Source organism: Chelon labrosus (assembly GCF_963514085.1).
Source record: "Chelon labrosus genome assembly, chromosome: 18".
NCBI classification, from domain to species: domain Eukaryota; kingdom Metazoa; phylum Chordata; class Actinopteri; order Mugiliformes; family Mugilidae; genus Chelon; species Chelon labrosus.
Window position 1 is genome coordinate 21,423,095 of NC_140351.1, and position 21,989 is coordinate 21,445,083.

At 42.9% G+C, this 21,989-nt stretch overlaps 3 protein-coding genes across 3 annotated transcripts; 1 reads left to right on the top strand and 2 right to left on the bottom strand.

Annotated features, from left to right (window-relative positions):
* Window positions 1-580: 580 nt before the first annotated feature.
* On the top strand, window positions 581-8,386 carry mybl1 (v-myb avian myeloblastosis viral oncogene homolog-like 1; the record flags this gene model as incomplete). Its single annotated transcript, XM_084566770.1, has 16 exons — window positions 581-603; window positions 3,136-3,235; window positions 3,457-3,528; window positions 3,708-3,800; window positions 4,503-4,723; window positions 4,823-5,015; window positions 5,100-5,174; window positions 5,458-5,568; window positions 6,221-6,460; window positions 6,572-6,964; window positions 7,066-7,205; window positions 7,284-7,398; window positions 7,482-7,598; window positions 7,715-7,819; window positions 7,933-8,127; window positions 8,261-8,386. The coding sequence occupies 16 exons, from the start codon at window positions 581-583 to the stop codon at window positions 8,384-8,386; spliced, it is 2,319 nt and encodes a 772-aa protein (XP_084422896.1).
* Window positions 8,387-13,657: 5,271 nt separating this feature from the next.
* On the bottom strand, window positions 13,658-17,652 carry LOC311503801 (vexin; the record flags this gene model as incomplete). Its single annotated transcript, XM_084566675.1, has 5 exons — window positions 17,548-17,652; window positions 17,282-17,313; window positions 16,615-16,782; window positions 14,375-14,460; window positions 13,658-13,886 (listed from the first exon to the last, which is right to left on the bottom strand). Exons 1-5 carry the CDS (start codon window positions 17,612-17,614, stop codon window positions 13,658-13,660), a joined length of 582 nt encoding a protein of 193 aa, XP_084422801.1. The 5' UTR covers window positions 17,615-17,652.
* Window positions 17,653-19,596: 1,944 nt separating this feature from the next.
* Window positions 19,597-21,334, bottom strand: rrs1 (ribosome biogenesis regulator 1 homolog). Its single transcript, XM_084566740.1, has one exon. It carries the CDS (start codon window positions 21,311-21,313, stop codon window positions 20,270-20,272), a length of 1,044 nt encoding a protein of 347 aa, XP_084422866.1. The 5' UTR covers window positions 21,314-21,334; the 3' UTR covers window positions 19,597-20,269.
* Between the last annotated feature and the right edge of the window lie 655 nt (window positions 21,335-21,989).

Genomic DNA, 21,989 nt, shown 5'->3' on the forward strand with positions numbered 1-21,989 from the left:
CCGCCTCCGTTAACATTCAGCCAATGAAACAAAACCGAGTGAGGGATTTCGAGTTCCTCCTCATTTTTGTCCAATCAGGTCCGAGCTTCGACTCCTTTTTTTCCCGCAGCTCCGTTTCTGACCAATCAGGAATGAGGCCGCCTGCGCAGAGGGCTGGGCGCGAGAATCGGCGGGATGGACAAAAATCATCACACCAAACAGAAGTACAGAGGAGGAGGAGTATGATAGAAACAAGTCGGAGGAGAAGAAATGAAAGTAGGTTAATGTGTTAGTCCCTCCAGCTTAATATCCGCGTTTTGACTTGAAATATTACCTCCTAAAACACGCGTATCTGAGGAGTGACCGCTTCCTTTGGAGACATGTTACCGCCAGTGAATACGTCTTTTATCAATAGTGCGTAATGTTATAAGTTAGCTCGCTGGCTAGCCGAATACCGCTAGCTAGATGCTGCCGCGTCTCAGAAGAAACCTGCAATGACTGACAACAACTTCTATGGATACACTTCTGTTAATGTGGGGATTTAGAGAACTGCTAAACACGGGTGCGTCTTTGAGAAGCTTCAATCTTCACACCGACTGTCATGGACAACGTGAAATCGCGCAGGTGGGTGCCAGCAATAACAATAATAATACAGCGATGTGTCATTATCCGGTTCGCTAGCCATCTGCTTGACTTAATTATCCATGCTTCTATGCAAATATAGCTAAGATAAGGACTTGGTTCAGCGTCCTGCTATTACAGTATGGGCGTCCACTTCATACTTTTTTATAACGTGTATTGCACCTGCAGTTAAATTGTAACGACATCGTCTATGTGATCTGTGAATGGCAGTAAACGAAGAGTAAAGTTATACAATAAGCAATGGTTAACCTCTACCAGTAGACTGGAAACGAGTATATACAGTTAATAATAAGACGATGTTTTGTTTGAAAAATAAATCTTGTACATTTCAAAACGCTTTTTAAATAATGAGTTGCGATGCTGCTGGAAAACTTGCATATGCATAATATGTTATAATGCATGGGAGGCGGGCTGGCCATTGTCTAACAGCAGTTATGCAACAACAGCATTAATTAAAACACATTGATTGAAAGTTACATTTTTTTTTTTGACTGAAAAAATGACAAAGCACAAATAAAAAAGCTCACCAGATAAAATGCACATCAGATAACATGAATATGTGTGCTGTAATTATACATTATATTACATTAATTGTACATCTAGTCTAGTCAAGCCTGCTTGTGTGGCCAAGGGGAAAAACATTCTTTTGGAAAAAGTACCTAAAGTTCCCATAGCCATTTTTTGTGGGTCAAAAAGTTCCTGAGAATCAAGGTAGGTGGAGCACTGAAATTATACAACATCTAGGTTTACATTACCAACTTTTGCCTCCAAATATTATAATTATTATGAAAGTTATGATTACTGTGTAAACTATGAGGTAACTGTTTGATGAATGGATCAGCATAATACTGATTTTTCATTCATTCACCCAGCAGAAGTGCCAAACATGTTCTGGTTTCCTGCTGACATACAGTACTTTTCATTATTTTCTGATACTTTATAGCTTAAAGTGAAACAACTTATTGATTGAACAGCAGTGTAGTCTATTTTTGTTGCAGCATTATTAATTCTCATGATTATATTTAGTCCACAATAATATTAACATGTCATTTGTGTTTTGTGTTTATTATATGTCATTTCATCCTAAATTAACTGCTTATGTCCACCATATATCCATCCTTGTTTGCATCTGGAAAGAGAAATAGTGGGTTTTTACTTTTCCCTTTAGTACAACTCATGTACCTGCAATATCTTCTTAACCATGTATTCCTAATTATTAAAAAAATAGTAGTAGTAGTTGGGATTATATATTCTTGCTTAGGTTAAGAAATAAGCAAATAACATGAGCAGTTATATAAATACGCCTCTTTTTTTTTTTTCACTTTTTGAACAACTGGACCGTTAGTTCTTTGCCATTCCCCTTACCACACCCCAGCACACCTCCTCCTTCACCTCATCGTCTCTCTCACACACACACACACACACACACACACACACACACTCATACACCTCTGGAAGTGAAAGAGCCTGTTGATGAGCGATCGCCCCTTTCCTCCAGTCCACCTTACGCCCCTCCTTCCTGTTTAGCCATAGGTCCAGGACACACTTCTCTTTGCTCTAGTGAAGGAGTCAGACCACACCAAAATTCAAATGCCATATTCAGGCGTCCACGCTCAAGTAGACTTTTCACCCGCATTCTGATACACGACCCGAGGAAAGCACTAGTTTTCCTGCATGTGTGTAAGTTTACAGGTCTGCAGAGTGGGAACAGCTCTTGGGAACTTAATTTCATCACCAGTTACTGGTGTTGCCACAAAGACAGTATTACAGTATTTCCTAGGAAACAGGTTTTCTGGGAACACAGTACAATGCTAACTGCCAACTTTTTATGTCATGAGGAATTTCTGCATATTTTGCTTCTACCTCTTTATACCCTTACACCATTTGACTGAAAAAGGCCAGTGACTATAATATACTGAGACCCCTCTGCAAACTAACATACCAAGTTATTCACTGCTCCCTCAATGTATTATTGATACAATACTGCTAATATATTTAGAGTTAATGCCAATGCTTTTCTACTTCTGATTTCAGCTGGCGAACAGTATTGGTTGGTGAGGTTGTTTTTTGAGGTTTCCCATTATGTTCTCATCTTGGTTGTTTATGCTGACATATAAAAAGAATAGTGGCCAACTTCAACCAGCTGGTTCATGTGAATCTTGATGTTTCCTCACTCATTTACCCCTGCAATGTGTCCAATGCAATTGCTTTCAGCTGTAATTAAACTTCTTTGAGTTGAGGTTAAATTATTTATATAACTACTACAAAATGAGCCAGAGGTGGCTCCTGTAGGACAAGTAAACCTTTACAGCCTCCCTGGGATTCTTTCTTTTATTATCACACCATGTCACAGATTAGGGGTACACACGTTTTGGGGGAAAAGCACTCAAGTACTGATACTCAGATGGACATTTATAAGTTGCCTTCAAATTAAGATTACTGCTAAATTTACAGTGAATGACCTTATAAAGACTTAATACAATCTTCCCTTCTGTTTGTCCTGTACATTTTTAGCAATGATGAGGATGAAGAGGTGCTCTCCACAGATCCAGAAAGTAAAGAGAAGAGCAAAGACAAAAAGACACTGTGCAAAGTGAAATGGTCACGAGATGAGGTAAGTGTGTCAGAGAAGTACCTGAGGTCTGGACTGGGACTTTCTGACTACATGTTTTATCCTCTTTCAAATAGAAACACATCTTAGGGGAACATTGATAATTCTAACTTATTTTATTCAATATAACATTGACAGGGCACAGTGTGAAAATGTTCACTGCGGGATCTGTTATACTCTCCCTGTCCCTTTTCTCTTCTTTTCCCACCCCTGCCTGTGTTAAGGATGAAAAGCTGAAAAACCTTGTTGAGCAGCATGGAACTGAGTCCTGGAAATTAATAGCTAACGTTTTTCCAGTAAGTATATAGATTCTCTGCCTTGTGCCATTAGCTTAAGTCAAGGCAGATAAGTTACTGACCATCCATTAATTATATTATTTCTGATCAGTATGTCAGCCATGAGTGCAGATTTATTTACAGCTGCCTGGAGTAGGTGTAACTGTGAGGTGTTGCACTTTGTGTGTCTCTTATCACAGGGGAGGACAGATGGTCAGTGTCAGCACCGCTGGCAGAAGGTGCTCAATCCAGAGCTTGTGAAAGGACCCTGGACAAAAGAGGAGGATCAAAAGGTAAGAGGAGCTGGGAGTTTCTGCTCAGGACATAAAGAAGGGGGTAAATGATAGGGGAGACAGAGGGAAGCTGCGAGGAGAGCTGGGAGTCATAGTCTATGTAAAAGATCACAATACAAAAACAAATGCCACAATATGCAATGTGTGGTTTACCACCAGACTAATAGGGTTGTGCACATGCGCAAACTTACTTCCCGCCAAGAAGTTTTTTTGCTTTGATTTTTTTTCTTTTTGTAAAGCAAATGCTTCACTGCGCCAGTCCTAATAAAACGCACACTTTCCAAGTCAGCGCCCTGCCCTTTTTTGTACAGAGTGGAGTATTACATCCTCCGCGGTTCTTAGATGAGCAACGCATTCCTTAAATGGATCACTATTGTTAAAGAATGTCAAGAATGATGTCTCCTTCCTACAGGATTTTGGCATCATAACAGAAACTGAGCTATCAATAATATCTTGACCTGCCAACAATGACATCATGACATTTTTCAGCCTTGACAGAAAAAGCCAAACAAGCTCTGCTGCTGCTGCCACAGTAGAGGCTTTCTAAACACTGGTGCTGTTATTATAAATGTCTACGCAAGCTTGTAGTTTGAACAAATCCAGGGCCTTTCTATGTCCATTTATAAAATAAAACAAAAGATTTTCAAACTTAAAAATAAAAGCTTTCTACTAAATACCACCCAATGTGATGGTTTTGTTTAGGTTATTGACCTGGTTCACAAGTATGGCCCCAAGCGTTGGTCAGTGATCGCTAAGCACCTCCAGGGAAGGATCGGAAAGCAGTGCCGTGAACGGTGGCACAACCACCTCAACCCAGAGGTGAAGAAGTCTTCCTGGACTCAGGAAGAGGATCGAATCATCTATGAAGCCCACAAGCGCCTTGGCAACCGCTGGGCAGAGATCTCTAAGCTTCTTCCTGGACGGTAACAAAACATCACATCATCAAACATGTGAATCATTCTGTGTCCAGTGAAAGTGATGAAAGAGGTAATATGCCTATACATCGATCTTCTTCCCAATAGGACAGACAACTCCATCAAGAACCACTGGAATTCCACCATGAGGAGAAAGGTGGAGCATGAAGGGTACCTGCAAGATGGCAGCAAGGCTTTCTCTTCCTCTAATAATGTGAAGAGACGCCACAACAGACCAGGTCCTCCAACAGAGCCCCAGGAATGTGACCACAGTCCTCTGCCTATGACAGGACCCAACCAGGTCCATTCTCGTCTTCACTTCACAGTGCACATAGTTTTAATGTCTTTAATTTGAGCCCTTTACTGAGTTTTGTTTGTGTTGTAGATGTGTGGGTATCAATATGATCCCCACAGTGGACACATGATGGACAGTCTTCCAGAAAATCCAGCCTTCATATCAGTGAGTCTTTGCATATGTAATTGCATATGTGCATGCTAGCTGGAAAATCTTTTCACATTCTTTATTTTCTGGTCTTTCTTTTGTTGTTATACTTGTGATTGCTAACACTGGGCCTCAAATCAAGTACTTGAATGTCCTGTAATTTTCTTCTAACATTTCAGTATTTTATGTGTAAATTCGTTATGTTTGTGTGTCTCTTCTTCCTGTTTTTTCTTAACTCCCCTAACTCTTTCCTTTCATCTTTTTTTCTCGCCCTCTCCTCCCTGACGTTTGTTTATTCCAGCCATCCTGCCTGGATGATCCCGACAGAGAACAAAGAATTAAGGAGCTTGAGCTGCTGCTTATGTCAGCAGAGAGTGAAGTCCAACGACAAGTGCAGTGCAGAGGTTCTTGTGTAAGAACACACTCCGACTGTGTGTTAGCCAGCATAGCCTGCGTGTGTTTGTAGCTTACATACACTGTAAAAAGGGCAGTTTTTTATTTAAGATTGAGCCTCAAACCAAAGTCAAATAAATAATCTGTAATCTGGTCAGATAAAATCTGGACAAAATCCCATCTGCTTGTTGGAGTTTGTCTTTGTTGACTCGATGGACTTTTTGCAGTGTATATATGAAAATGAGAGTGACGCACATGTATGCGTGCCTGTAGCTTGATTGTTGTAGTGTTGCTATAGTAACTACTTTCCCATCTCGCTACTTACTCAGACTGGCCTTGAGCTGTGCTTAGCAGTCACCCTACCCCCTCCTCCCCATCAACAGTTTCAGACATGAACCCGCTCCTTCATCCCCTCTAGTCCTCACCCTACCACCACCAAACCCACACTCGGCAAGCAGTTTGGTTTTTCACCAAGCGCTCTGTCTTTCCCTTTCCTGTTCTGTTTCCAATTACATTGTGTTCACACTCAATTCACTGCACCCCGTCACAGTCACTGGTTTCATATTGTACCATTACCATTAACCCGATGTTTACATATTTTATAATTGCATTATTAAATGAGACTCTGGTAGAGCCAATAACGTAACACCAGTCACTTTTCCCCCTCTCAGAGTTTGGAGCAGTGCTCCGCCTGGTCAGACGGTGTGTCAGATGACACACTGACCACAAGTAGCAGCAGCCTGGAGGAGCAAGCAGAGCGGAGACCCTGGAGGGCCCCCGAGATCCCGCAGGGACCTCCAGCACAGCTTCCTGTTTCCCCCAGCAAGTTCCTGGCTGTAGAGGCCAGCACTGTGCTCTCCACCCTGCAGACCATACCAGAGTTTGCAGAGACCATGGAGCTCATTGATTCAGTGAGTAACAGAAGGAGCCAAACAGAACCAGTGCATCTCAGTATTTGTTGACCCAGTGTATCTCAGTATTTGTTGACCCAGTGTTTTGAATGTATTAAAGATCTACTGTAGATGTGTTTTGCTCTGCAGGACCCTGTTTCATGGAGCGATGTGGCCAGTTTTGATATGTCAGAGACAGCGACACCGCCCAGGCACAACCAGGCAGGCTTCACCACTCTCTTGCAAGAAAGGACTGTTTATAATCCAATGGACTACTCAGTCAGTACCCACAGTGCCATTTCAGGCCACGACAGGAACTGTGCTCCATTTGGTGTGGGAGATGTTACCGCACTGACACCAATCAACTCATCCAAACCTACCCAGACATCCACTGAGAAGAAGAGGAGAAGAGAAAGAAGGGAACCCTCTCCTCTGGGCGACAGAACGTGCTCCTCCTTCTTGGACAATATCCCAAACTCACCCAAGAAAACGCCCACAAAGTCACTGCCATTTACCCCGTCACGAGTAAATGAAACCTTTTTCTTTTCATCAAGCCATAATTCTCACCTCACATGTGTTGATGTTGCATTTATCATGTATCTGTTATGCCATGTCTATGTCTGCAGTTCTGCAGTATATCAGGGCCAGATCATCTGAGTCTGGATAACCCGGCCCTCACCTCAACCCCTGTGTGTGGTCAAAGGTGCCTCCTGAACACTCCCCTCCATAAAGAAACCACACCTAAACACCAGAAAGAAAATGATGGGTAAAGATAAGCAATAAAAGTCAAGTCAGAAATCTTATTGTGTAGCAAAATAATATTGTAATAATAATAATTTTGCAGTTCCAGGACCCCTAAATTCCGCAAAACGGTCATGATTCCAACCCCGAGGACCCCGACTCCCTTCAAGAATGCTTTGGCTGCCCAAGAGAAAATGCACGGGCCACTGAAGATGGAGGTAAATGGTTGAAATATGGAGCAAGCAGCTGACCATACGGCTGCACGTTCTTGTGGTTATTCTCGTCTGTTTGTGTTTCGCAGCCACAGCCTTTGGCGTATCTAGAGGAAGACATACGGGAAGTTCTAAAGCAGGAGACTGGAACGGACATCTTCAACAGAGCAGATATCCAGCCCGACTACAGAGCATGGAAACACAACGTATGTAATGAATGGACACATTCTATTACCTCAGCATATTTACCTGGTATAAAAGGAGATTTTAAGCAAATATTTTACACCAATCTTACACTGAGATTATTCCCCTTTCAATTTAGATGGAAGGCCCAGCTAGAAAAGTGCGCAAGTCTCTTGTACTTGACCCTTGGGGAAAAGACAACCTCAATGTCCAACTCTTCCAAGAGCAGCTGAACGACGCACAAGTAAGTTTCTCTCAAAATTCTCTCACATTTGACTTGTTTATTTAGCCTATTGTAACAATTAATCTGCTACAGTATTAATTTGATTCACTTTTACTTTTAATCTCCTGTTGCAGTTGCCAGAAGAAAGTCTACTGACAAGCTCTTGCCTGGTCACCCTGATCAATGAGCAAGAGGAGTGTAGCCGCTCTTCGTCTTCTGGGAAAGAGGACTCCTTGTTAGTAGCCTCCATTCACCCTCATCGCTTTACTAGCCCCCGGGTGAAGAAGCTTCCTCCCTCCCACAAAGCTCCAAAACACACAACAGCACAGGTATGTTGAAACCAAACGTCCACACACTCCTTAGGATGGCTTTTCTTGGCTTCCAGTTACCATTTGTGAGATAAAAAAGAAAACATTTTTTATCTAAGGAAGACAAGTCTGCCACTCTCCTCCTTCTCTGCAGGTGAGTGAGTGGGAAGCAGTGGTTTACGGGAAGACAGAGGACCAGCTGATCATGACAGAACAGGCTCGTCAGTATCTGAATCCCTACCCGTCGTCCGGCTCTACCTCGAGGGCCCTCGTACTTTAAAGCCGTCCCCTCCCCTCCCACCCCCACCCCCCACTACAGATGCAGCAGCACTACTTCTGTCCAACAACTAAAACCTCCACTGAATCCTGTAAGAGACAATCCAGTGAGGACAAACCATTTTATTTTTCTTCTCGAAGCAGAAATGCACTGCCAAGGACGTCCACACAGAGCCACGGCTGCTGGTATTGTTGTCAACACATTTCTAGGAAGTAGTCATATGTTCAGAAGTGTTTTCTATTTGGCCTGCATTTTATTCTGAACTAGCCGACTACACGAGCAGTTTATACAGATAGAAGCATTTAATTGTTTTTTTTTTTCTGAATCGACCTGCACATACAGTAGGCTTTAGAGATAGAGTGTGTATTTCTAGCAGTGGCTGCTTTTTATATTGTTAATATATGACAAGAAAGACGTTTAATTATGGAACGCTACTTATAGTGGATCTCCTCCAGCTTGTTTTGCTAAACTGCCCCGTTGTCGCTATCACACAAAAACCAAGTACATGCAGCATTTTATATCTCTATAGACACATAAAGTACAGAAGATAATAACTTCAAAATATACAGAAGTGTAGGTCGTGGCTTTTTGTGACGGCAGAGTTGCGTCGTTGCCAAGATGATGTGAAGTGATGAGAAGCTGTCAGTATTGCACTACTGAGTTGATTTTGCTGCTGAGAAAGGAGCAGTGCGTTTAAGGGCAAACTGGAGAGCACTTGTGATGGTATCTTTTTCTTTTTTTTTCTTTACAAGAGCATTTCCTTTCCAAGGCCATAGCGTCCATGGAGACATCGGTTGAATGTATTTCATTGCAATGTGTAAGAACCTCAAAAATGGAAGGGTACCTTAATGTTTATTTCTGTTTGTTCTATTTATTACCTAACAGCTCTAAAGCATAGATATTAATATAAATCAGACACCGCAAGTTTTTAAAGAAGTTTAACTTTGCTGACAAAACAGCCTAAAAGTTCTCGCTTGCTCTAAAGCAGTTCTCTCCGTGTTCGGAAAAATAATGGTGATAACGTTTCATATCATTCGACAACAAGCATTTGGTTGAGAAGGATTTTATGTTTTTTTTTTTTTTTTTGTATGATGTGAAGGATGTAGGTTTTATTTATTTAATGTCTACTAATTTATTTATTTCTAAAGAGAAATCATTTAAGAGAAGTTATTGAAGAATTTTATTGTCTTTTTCTCTTTCAAAATCAGGATTGGGCTTATCTCCAAGTTAGAAGAACATCCACTGCCACTAATTTTCATTTCTTTTCCAGATGAGGCAAGATCTAGCAAATAATCATCGTGTAGTTGTATGTGTGATCTTGTAACATAAACAGTAGCTAGGACATTATTTTTTTTTTCCCTTTGACTCAAATGTGTTCTTCGCTATTAGGTAGCAGGACTCCATCTCCGACCTCTAATCATAGACAAATTGCACTTTTTACTCATTTAAATTTAAATGTTTGTTCTTATTTTTGCGATGTGTGCGTGTGTGTGTGTGTTAGCCGGATGTTTTCCATCTTTTTGACGTTAAGTTCATGCTGCTTGATTTTAAAATGTTCTCTTCTCCTGTTTTCGGCTGCAGAAACGTGTACTTAAAATACACTAAAGGCCGCTCTGGGCAAAAAAAAAAAAAAGCACAGCTGACGTAGACTGTTTTTATGACACAAATCTCATCCCTGCAGCAGCTGGTGTCTCCTCGTATCCTGCTGAAAAAACCCTCGAGCAAGAGCCTCATGTGCTCGCTCGTTATTTGACATGAGGCTTAAAATATCCTGTAAATACGTGTGATTCTGAGGACATATATTGCACTGTGCTTCCAAGTTTTAACAGGCTGATTCATGACACTTTTTTATAACTCTATAATCTGGTAGCACTACAGCTATAAATGTTATCTGCATTAGCGGATCCAGTGCTAGTTATAATCTGGATTATCCTGCATTAAGCGTTTAAGTGAGAAGGGAATCTTGTCAGGCAGATCAAGTGGAAAGATCAGGAAATTTTACTCTTAAGACAGAACGTACACTAACATCCATATGAGTCACTTATGTTTGAACCTGGTGTGTGATCTGTATATATTTGTGTCATGTCTGTCGGTTTGTGTTTGTACATTCCATCTGTTAAGATAAAGCATTTGTTAACTTGGCCACATGACAGCGTAGGTTTTGAGGGAGTTAAGTACATATGCAGGATAGTAGCAGCTCTCATATACTAGTTATGCATGAGTAATACACAAGATGCTGGACTTTGCTTTCATTCACAAGATGAACTACAGATGTAACACTTGCGCTATTTTATGTAGCATTTTCAGTCATAACCAAGGTACCATAGAAATCCTGCCAACTGTCTTTGTAACCATGTACCTAATCTGGAAAAATAAATGCGTTCATTGCATGACTGCTATGGCCTCTTCCTTCCAGTGCCAAGTGCCCTCGTACAAATCGGTGTACACGGCATTTCCTCCCTGATAAAGATTTCTTTAGCTTTTCTGACATGTTCACAGCAGGCGTAACAACATCCTGCCAAAAACTGATTTCTTGAAATCCCCAAGAAAATACATTTGGAGACCCTCCACAACTCTAAGTCGTATTTGTCTCCAGGTGGTGTTGACAGCCCAAGCAGGTGAAGGCTGGGTTTGACGACTGATGGAGTGCTTTAAGGCGACTTCCCCCATGCCATGCGTGTATGTATATGTTGGGAGGCTGTCAACTTGGCCTGGGGTCCAGGGACACGAGCCCCCTCCACCAGAACAAGAGGCCTCTCCACAGGGTCAGCTGTTGGCCCTAAAGGGGCCCACTCACCCATGACTTAATGCCCCCGGGCTCCTTTGTCCTCGGGGCTGTTGGTTTTACGGGCGCATTCACTCGATTGCCCCCCGAATGGGAGCGAGGCAAGGGACGTGACGACGCGCCTTATGCTGCGGGAGCGGCGGTGGCGGCGGCGCGCGTGCATAGGAACACAGCACACACAAACGCACAGGCGCCGCACGCACGCCATGTCCACTTAATCAATCTGTCCTCACTTTGCACTCATTCTCGTACAAGAGGGCCTTTTGTTCTTGTGTGACCCACACTGCGAGTTGAAAGATGTCAGGGACCTTTTGCCTCTTAATTGATTATTGGCAGCAGCCCTTCTACCTTATGTTTCCTGCATGTATTCAAGAGAAGCTCTTCATGAATTAATCACTCAGGGACACATATTTTTTCATATAACCCTGTCTTTATAGACATTTTCTTCTGCTATTATCAAATTAATTAAAGCTGCATTGTTTTTTTATATCATTTTTATTTAAATATTCACTTGCTATTCTTTAATTTACTTTAATGTTGCTATCTAGTGATCCAGTGCAGATTCCCCCTCCCCCTTTATTATTCTAATCATTGAGTCACCTCCTATTAGATCAGATACGGTATGTGTGTGTCCACCTTTTAGTCTACCTTGCACTGAAGACATGAAACAGATCCTGCAGGCGCCCGACCAAGCCTCCCCTTCCTTCTTTCTCCAAAGCACACACCCATAACTGAGCACACAAACTCTCTCCCATACACACACACTGTTTGCCTTTGTGTATGCTAGACAGCAGATGGCAGCCCATTATAGGGCTGACAGAGCAGTCATCTGGCAGGCACCCTGTTACCCCTCCTCCCCTCAGAAGACACCCAACGCAACACAGCAGGGATAGGACGCTTTTAGGCGGGAGAGTCGGCAGCCCCAAGTTGCGTGTGTGTTAAAATTGGACCCCGGCCTTTCCGCCCCTATATAGGTCACTGTTTCCACTGTTGTGTGTCAGCGCCATGTGAGGTAAGTCAGGCTCACGTTTGACTGGAGATCTGCCAGGTTCTGCAGCAACATCTACAGCGGATGACTTGCTTCGGAAATTGTTCCTGCGCGGCACGTGGGCTTTTGGTGCCTGACATGTGAAAAAGAAAGCCTCGGCTCAGATTGGTGACGTGTCTCCTTGCACACATATTCTATCTTTCTTTGCCGCTGTAATCTGCAGTGGTTAAATTCCAGACGTGAAAGTGCGAGCTCGAGATGAGCCGAAACAGTAACGGCAGCAGAAAGACGTGCTCAAATATTCTCCTTGTGAATCAGAGTTCGCTCAGAGGGCCGGTGGCGCTGTCTCCCCTTGTAGCATTTACACCCTTGCCTGTGCAAGGCATGCCTCCCAAACACTGGCCCCAGAGTGACTGCCTCCTACAGCCTTTATTACAAAGGATTATACAACAGTGAATATCAAACGGCGGGAGGAGGAGGAGGAGGAGGAGGAGGGATGAATTTCCCTGCTGAGGTCAAGGCCAAGGTTAGGATTAGGGTTTCTGTTTGTGTCCACTGGAAGAAGGAGGTAATATACAGCCCACACTTTAGAGATCCACTGGGGACACGCTGGGAGGCACCACGGTAGAAGAGGGCTACATGCGACTTCTGAGAGCTGCTTTTGTGTTGCCGGGGCAACTGGCACAATCCCCGATCCTTTGGCGAGGCTTTCGGCAGGCCTCAATCGCACTTCCTTTTCGCTTGAGAGAGGTTTTTTTTTTCTTCTTTTTCCTCCAGCACGGTTAAATAGGAGGGAGGCCCAATGTGTCCAAAGGAAAATGAGCAGGAGCTTAAGCATTGACTAATATGCTGAGGCATGTTTCCACTGAAATAAAAAAAAAGAAGTTAGCCCGGGAAGTGTTTTCTGGTTTTATCATCATTGCTGCAATTATAATTTGCAGCCAAATATATACCGTATATATTTATACATACATATCAACACGAGCAAATGAAGTTGAGACACCAGAAAAGAAATAACATGTATCACAGTCGACATTATAGAAAAAAGAAGCTACATTTGATCACATGAAGCGTCACTTACACACTTAAGTGCTGCTAAGTCCTACACGTGTGATTGTGGTTACGGCGATTATACATTTTCCAAAGCGTAAGCGTGGTTTTTTGAGCTTAGCATGCTGGAAACTGGGCAGAAAAGAGCGACTGCCTGGCATATTGCACTTGAGACAACACCCCCATCGTCAGCGATGTCACAACCGGCCTTGTCCATCAGACGTAACGAGCAAAGCGCCCGGTGTGACATCGCTAATTGGGGGTGCTTACATTCAGCGTCTAACCTCCTGTTTGCTTCTAGAGACGTAGCTAGGTCAAGAATATCTGATATGACACATTATAGGCTGGCGTATTTTATAAGCTCCTCTGCTCATCCACCTACTCCCTGAACACAATCCTTCCAAAGTGAACTGAGCTCAGCCACCCACGGCAAAGAAGAAGAATGGGCTTCTTAGTCGCCCTCGAAGGCACCATTGGTGGCTCCCTGGTATTCACTCTTTTTCCGGCACTTGGACAAGATCCTGTGGAGCAAGTTTGGAGATCTCTGGCTCTGGGGCTGGGAGGCCACAGGCTGAGGCAAAGGGGTCTGGGGCCTCTGCGCCGGGAAGGGGCCCTCTCGCTCACTCTGGCCTCCTCCTCCTCCTCTGCTCCCCCTCCTGAGCGCCTGCAGAATGTGTCCACTGGGGGACAAAGAGGAAATAACAAACACAAAGGACCTGTTTATTCCTCATGACCCAAATTCCGCCGCTAGTAGACAAGACAGGCACGGAGCCGTACAGAGGCGCCGTGTGAAGTGTGTTTATGTTTATGTGTGTGTGTGTGAGCAAAGTTCAGTTTGCAGGCTGCGAAATAAAAAAATAAAAAATCTTTTTCCTCTTTCCTCCTCTTTGGAACCATAATGAGATGCAGAGAGAAGGGACTGACTAGCTGGTGTGCGTGCATGTGTGCGTTCGGGGGGCTTGGTAATCAGTGTGCTTTGTCAACTAATGAGGGACGAGAGGGGGCCACCTGTTCAGGGGCGCTGGGCGGAGAGCGGTGGGATGGGATTTGGAGATGGGGGATGTGGGGAACATCTGCCGGATGCTGGGTGTGTGCGCGCGGTGTGTACGCGTGTGCGCATCGAGGGGCATAATTACTAGATATGGTTGTTGTTTGTGTTTACACTTACTTTACATATCTGATGCGCTCGCTGTCCCCGCCGGCTGAGGTCCTCAGAGATAAACTGCGTCGCAGGACCTTGTTGGGCAGATTAGCCTGAGAGAGGAGACAGTGTGTCCAAGTTCAATTCTTTATTTGTTACTATTATTCCCACCATAAATAACAGTAGTCAATCCTTTTATTTTATTTAATTTTTCCCAAGATAGCGCCTGCGGGGTGGTCGCCTGTTGCAACAGCTTCCCTCCTACTTTGAGATTATTGTTTTTTTTTTTCCTTATTTAATAGATTTATTTAATTTACTTTTTTAATATCTTCTGTGTGCACTGTCCATAAACTGTGTTCTGCTGAAACACTGCAAATTTCCCTCCCCACCTGTTGGAGAAATAGAGGATTATCTCATCTTTTTTTATTTCTTCAGACGTCAAGAGAAGACAGAGATGGAGTTGTTGCTGTTCAGTCTGATTAAATATGTTTTAACCTCTCTGCCATCTATTTGTATTAAAGGAAATGTCAGAAATAACATTTTAAAACCTATAAATATCATAAATATAAGTGAATGTTTACATTAAAACAAGCATTTCTTCATATTTTCTGAGAATTGAAGAGCTCCTCTTTTAAAGTAGCACGCTGCCAGTTTGACACTGGATTCTTATAATGTCCAAAAACAAAGCTAAAAGAAAGGCAGCTGGACTTGTTTGAGTTTTCTTGACTCATCCAAGTGACTTCTTCAGCTCTAAATGACTAGTAAGAAGTCTTTATTCAGTGGCGGCTAAGCTACCTGCAACGTGATCTTAACATCTGTCCTCAACAGGTTTCACTCCTCGAGTCTGGAGTTTCTGGCCATTAATAAGTAATTACTGAGCCACTAAATGTGGGGAATAAGATAGTGCTCAGGTTAATCTGAACAACTTCCTCCGGTTGCAGGTGAGTGTCGGGTTGATAGCAGACCCTAGTCATGTGAGATGTTCCTGATAAAAAACAAACAAAGAAGCCCCTTTTAGACTCACTATGACCTAGATGACTGAGAATCTGCACAGACAGACTCTGATAGTGGTGTTATACTCACAACAGGCAGTTCAAAAATGATTTTTTTATCCCACGCACTCTTCTTCCATGCCAAATCCCGGTGCTGATAATACCCACAATGCAACTCAAACAACTAGCTGCCAGCTTTTACCTGACATTTAATTGCACTCGTCAGATTTTCTTCCTCAGTGTGTGTATTGAGCACACACTGATGCTCCCTTTAAAGTATCTGTATAGCTTTAGAGGGATGCTGCAGCAGTTTTGTGCGCACGCACACACAAAGCAGGGGAACTTGCAAGATTCAAACCAAACTAAAAGAGGCAAAGTTACTCTGATTTAGTCTTCAGGATATATACTCAGCTGCCAGTTCATTAGGCACACGGTTAAAAATTAATGCATTCTAATCTAACAGTCATGCATTAAATCTTAGTTTCACAAAGGTTGTGGTATTCAGCATTTGTTTAAAACAACTAAGGGAGCTGTTGACTCAACTGTGTTTTCATGTTGGAGGCTGTGGTTTGTTGTAGCTACTATTGAATTGTATTGTTTCTACTATTTTACCAAACCCATTTTAGTCAGTGGGCAGGGCTAAAAAACAGAAACATTGGTGAGTCAATCCAGTTTAACAGAAATATAAACTACATGCTACAGATTGATCATACAGCTGAATTTTAACACTGTTTCAACATAAACTGAACATTATCCCAGTCACGAAGCTACGATTTAGTGCAGGACTGTTATATTCAAATGCATTCATTTTCACTAGTGTACTTAATGAACTGGCAAAGATTTCTTTTAGTGAACCCTCTCTGCCTCATAAATGCACACTTCTTCCAAACGACTGTGTGTAATGGAAATGTTCTGGCTCAAATTAAGATAGTCCTAATTACACCACTATGATAAAATCTGAGCTTTTTTATTTTTTCAAACTGCCACCAGAGCAATGGAAAACACAATAACTGTAATTGTCTCCAACCCAGCCAAACTGAATTCCAGGTGAAAATTCGAAGGAAGGTCAGAATAAATGTTCTCGACTAAATATGTAACAGTTAAGAAATAATTATGAGGGAGACGTTCTAGCACGTACATATCTCTGTTTAATCAAGATAGGAATGTGTTCATGTAGGAGGGACAGAACAGAAACTATGATCTGCCCTCACACTGCACCAAAAGCACGGTCCAGTCCTACCCAGTCACTGGGCGCATTCAGACGGCCAAACCAACCTGGCCCAGCTCCATCACGCACGAGGCGGGGAAATAGCCCTGCTGCCCGTCCTGCAGCCGCCCAAACCACCTCTCCTCCTCATGTTTGGACAGCACCAGGATGACGTCGCCTGGATACAGCTCCACCTCATCGGGCCAGTGGGGTCTGTATTTGTGCACCACCACCATCTAATGGACAGAGGGAGAGTTACGTACAGTCATTTTAACTCCTGAGTTATTATGTATTTCACATCAGAAGACGCACAGTTCAGATTAGGTGTGGCTTTCTGCTTTGACGACTGTTGTCAGTATAAAAACCTGTTGTCTGCGTCAAAGTCCCTTTTGCAGTCTACAGGTCGGGCTCAGTGAATGGGGAGGATTATGTGTCAGAGATTAAGTGCTGTGTAGTGAAATAGAAACCTTAAACCTGCTTTCATTACCTGTTCCACCTAAATATGGTCTGTGTTTGTCTGAGGGATTAGATTAATTAATCTCACGATGAGGCCGCAGGAAATTGATTGACTTTATATAACATCAATGTCACATCTGAGGTCATGTGTCCCATGTGACTCACATAAAAATTTAGATTTCAGTGGTTCTGCTGGAGGTTTGTGTGGAACTTAACAAACAAAACACAGCTAAACATGCAGATTTATATCCATAGATGTTTAAATTAAGGAGAACTTGCCTTTTCGGCTTCTGCTCTGTACCGATACCTCCCTATTGAGAGTGGAAATGAATCAGCAAAAAAAGGTTAACGTCTGTCATAGCCGCACACACGCACGAGAACATCTTTAAATAAAAGTATCTCTGCAACTGCGTGCTTGAGTATACGAAAAGTCCACTGGGGACAGAAAACAAAGGACGCCGGCTCCATCATTTCATCACCATCCCACTAACATCTAAGTAATGTCACGCTACGCCTCACTCCCCTGCAGATATGATGCCACTCACCTTGTGGAGCAAGGACGGTGGTGAAGACTTCAAAGTGTTCACTGCTGTGCATGTAGATACGCTGCATCTTGGAGATCCGGCTCTTGCACACTGACCGAGACGCCTGCGCTCTCCCTGCGCTGCCCTTTGAATAAATGCAGCTGACTAATCCACTGCAGCACCGACTGGAGCTGGACACAAGCAGCAGCACATCCCTCACAGGCTGAAACACACACAAACAAGTGCAGAACAGGACAGGACCAGAAAGGACAATTATATTCTTATATCATGGCAGAAAGTGTGATTATTACACTAACATACTGTATATTTTTAGCACAGCAATTGTTTATTTCTCAGAGACCATGCTTGTCTATTGTTCTTTGGCCATCTGGTCACATGTGTGTTGAAGTTTCGAGGCCCCCTGCTCGTCCTGAGTGATAATTCATAATTTTACCTCATCAAGAGTGCTTGATTGATTTGGAGTCATCGACTGTGCCCCACTTTCCAGCGGCCTGGGTGAGCAGGGACAAAGATGAATGGGCCCTGGACGGGGTCGGCGGACTGCTCAACAGATGGTGATTGAAACCCCTCCGCCTCCCCTCCGCCTCCCGCTCCGGTGCGGCGGAGCTTGGCTGGGAGCTTGTGTCAGCGATTAAAAAGCATCCATCAATAACATGAGGGATCACTCAGCCGGACAATCGCATCTGAGCAATGGGAGCCGCCCGCAACCACTATGAAAAATGACTTCTAATACAAAGCAATCATACATGCAGAATAACTTTATTTATCGTGACATGGCTGCATAGGAAATGGGTGCATTAAACTGATTAAACTGTATTATGGATTAGTTGGTGAACTGAGCGTAGAGGAAGGTATCTGTGCACAATTTGAAGAGGAAGCACCTGTAAATGTAAACAGATAAGACAATTAATAAGCCTCATTGTGTGTGACCTCTTCCCAATGACGGAAAAGATCCATTCAAACAGCGTTTATGGCTTTAAGTTCTGTTCAGAAACACTTTAGGTGCACATTCTGGCTTTGGATAAATCTGTGACACGTCTCACTGCTCTTAATTAAGTGCGATGCCTCCAGTCTAGACGCCAAGGCCAAAGCAAAGCCTTTACATAAGCACTAACCACAGCTAAGCTGCTTGGGAAAGCACTCGGACTTCTAGAAAGAACGAAATAAGCGAACACAGAGTTCAGGCATTTATCTGTTAAGAGAATCGAGAGCAGTTATGAGGAAATAGGCATCCGCCACCATAGCTCCATTAAGAGAACATTTAATCTGATGCAGACATGCCCGCACTGACTGGCAGTTTCATTTCAACAACTGGATTTCATTCAAAAAAGTGACATCAAATAAATGTATCAGATGTCAGAGTTACTGTCAAACCACCTGCACCTCCTATTTCCATGTAGTCTTTAAATATACCTGCATACTTCAGGACAACGATACAAATAAATGATTAGATTTTTTTTATACTGGCTTCATTTTTTATTTTTTTTTCCTTCCAGGCATTGGGTTAGCTAAAACATACTATGAAGGTATTTAATATTAAAAAAAAAATGCATAAGGACTCATCAGAGAATAGACATGGGCCTTCTAAGGGTGTCCTGTGGTGTCTGGAAACACAGTGTTGTTAGTGGGGGCCTTTGGGTCCTATGGGTTGAGGGGAGGGGCCTCTGTGGATCATCCCTCAGATACTTGATCAGTTTCAGGTTGACCAGGTCAACACCTTGTGCTGTTCTTTATGTTTTTTGAGTTGTACCTAAAGTGTTTGTGTGAGTGTGTGTGTCAGGCTGCTGCCGTCAAGGAGTGTTATTGCTATGGGGTGGGTGTGTCTGGTCTGGTCTAGGTGGGTGCTACATGTCTAAGTAACATCCACATGAATGCCAGGTCCAAGTTTTCCAACAAAATATATTGTCACAAGATGATCAATGTTATTTACTTCTCCTGTCAGTCATAATGTTGTGGCTGATCAGTGTACTTACATGCTTTTTGAGATGATTGTTATTGTCCAATCTGTGATTAAATGTAGCGAGAATACAATTTCCTGATGCTAATAAACTCGATGCCAAACTTTATTTGATGCAGTGGCTCTTAATACCATTGTATAGATATAAAATCAGTTATTAGGTGCATCACAATTAAGCGTTGTCCCAAAGTCCAGATCATAAACTAAATCCCAGCAGGTTGTAAGTATGAAGTTTGTAAAAGTCAACTATGCTGATTCCTCGAATTTTAACTACACAAAATTACATTAGATATACAAGTCTAACATAGTCTAAATTGAAGTTTAGTCTATAAATGCTCTGAAACCTGTTTCCCAGAGCACCATGTGATGTCCACAAATTGCTGATCAATTTACAAGTGATATTAGAAAAATTAAAACAGCAGATTGCAACTTTTGAGCGGCTAGAAGTCAGGAAAAATACTTGAGAAATTAACTAAAACATTTAGATTAACTTTCTATCTCATTTTGAAAAAAACCTCCATGTGCAGTTAAAGAGACAAGAATATAAACAATCAAGTTCCATAATAAATTGTATTTGTAAAGTGTTTTACAAGAATATTACACATTGGAAGGGTTTTAATAGATCTGCATTGACGCTGGAAGTGAAACTAATTTCCACAGAAACATCACACCTATCAGTCCGTTTATATGCACCATGAATGTCCAGTCCATCGATCTGATACCAAGGCACACACATATGCAGCAGGATAATAAACATCAGAGTCCTCAGTGCTTCCCAGGTTTCCCTCTCTTCTTCCCTCCTCCAGCTTTTCCAAATTTTCCTCCTTTTCCTTTCCCACCCTTCCCTTTGCCCTTCACTGGCGTGCTGCCTTTCCGTCCTTTCTTCCCTGCTCCTTTCTTGTACTTGGCTGCAGCCTCCTCTCTGTCCTCCTCTCTCATCTGCTTATTGACAGCCATGGTGACGTCCAGCTTGGGCTTCTTGCTGTCCATGGTTTTCAGGAGCTCCAGCTGCTTCTGTTTCTCGTTAGAAAAGTCTCCGATGAGGGGATCAAACTTCCTCTTCTTGCCTGAGTTCTTAGGGGCTTTCTCTTTGGGCAGGCGGTCCTGGAACTTCCCCAGGGAGGCTGTGGAGTTTTTGGCCACACTCACGGCTCTGGACAGCTCGTCTTTGGACTGCTGGGTTTTGGGGGTCAGACCCATTCCTGGGATTTTCACTTTCTGCGCCCTGGCGATGTTCTTCAGCCTGTTGAACTCGTTTTTAGCCACCCTCTCCTTCTTGGCTTTGACGCGTTTGGAGAACTGGTCCTCATTTGGGTCTGCGGTCTCCGGAACCTCGATCAACCATTCCTTGGTGTTATCGTTGGCCCTCTTGTAGCCCCATCGCCTCTTCCACTCCTTCGCTGTCTCGTCCCAAACCATATTGGTTTTCTTCTTCTTCTGTATGCCCTTTAATTTGGCGAACTGCTCCCACTTCGTCGGAGGTCTAGGCTTCGGAGGTGGCTTCTCTCTGGGCAGCGAGGTCTTTGGGTCAGGTAATTTGGCCACTATCACCTCCTCGACCCTCTCCGTGGGTTGTTTCCATATTTCGTTAACGAGAAGCTGCGTGTTGTCACGAGCTAGCGACCGAAGGAAGTCCTCTTTCTTCTTCTGTCTGAAGTTCCGGGACTCGATGCGGTTTTTGTCACAAGCTAGCAGGTTGCCGATGTCAAAGTCCAGATCTAACTCTTTCTGGACGGAGATGCTTTTCAGCTTTTCTGCCTCTTCTTGCTCGGCTTGAGCTAACAGCTCCTCCACACTGCACGCAGCCATGTTGCTAAATGCTTGAGGTCCCCACGTGTGAATCAGAAAAACACACCAAACTACTTCCGGGTTACATTTAACAGAGTTTCAAGTTTCACTTGTCGCCACAAGGGGGCGACATCGTTCCATTTATTCTTTACACGATAACGGACATCAAAACTGCAACAATTACAGGAAGCATAATCAAGCTGCAGAAACATACAAAATCAACATAAGACTAAAAATGATTATTAACATATATGTCCGTATAGAATACATAGAATACAACTTGGCACCTGTTTCAAGCAGACACAATATAATCTCTGCATAACAGTTACCATTTCTTTAAAGTCTGAATCTATGTAAATGTATTGCTTTAAAAACAAATCAAGCCTCCACAGCTATGTACGTTGCATGCTGGACCAAAAATAGATTTCCAGTTCAGTTTTGATGTCAGAAAATCACATCTGCAAGAGTAAAATGGAGTAAAACGTAGATTTTGCAGAGATTCTTTGGCAGATTAATGTGAAAACAACCTCCCAGCCTCAGACTCTGCTTCGTGTTGCAAAGTAATGCTCAACTTATTGAAGAAACAATAAGTTAAAGGGGATATCGGGTGAAATTCTTACTTTTTTTTTTTTTTACATTTAGTAGAATGTGTGGCATGTCTGCAAAAATCTGCATGCAGCCTGTTTGTTATGGGTGG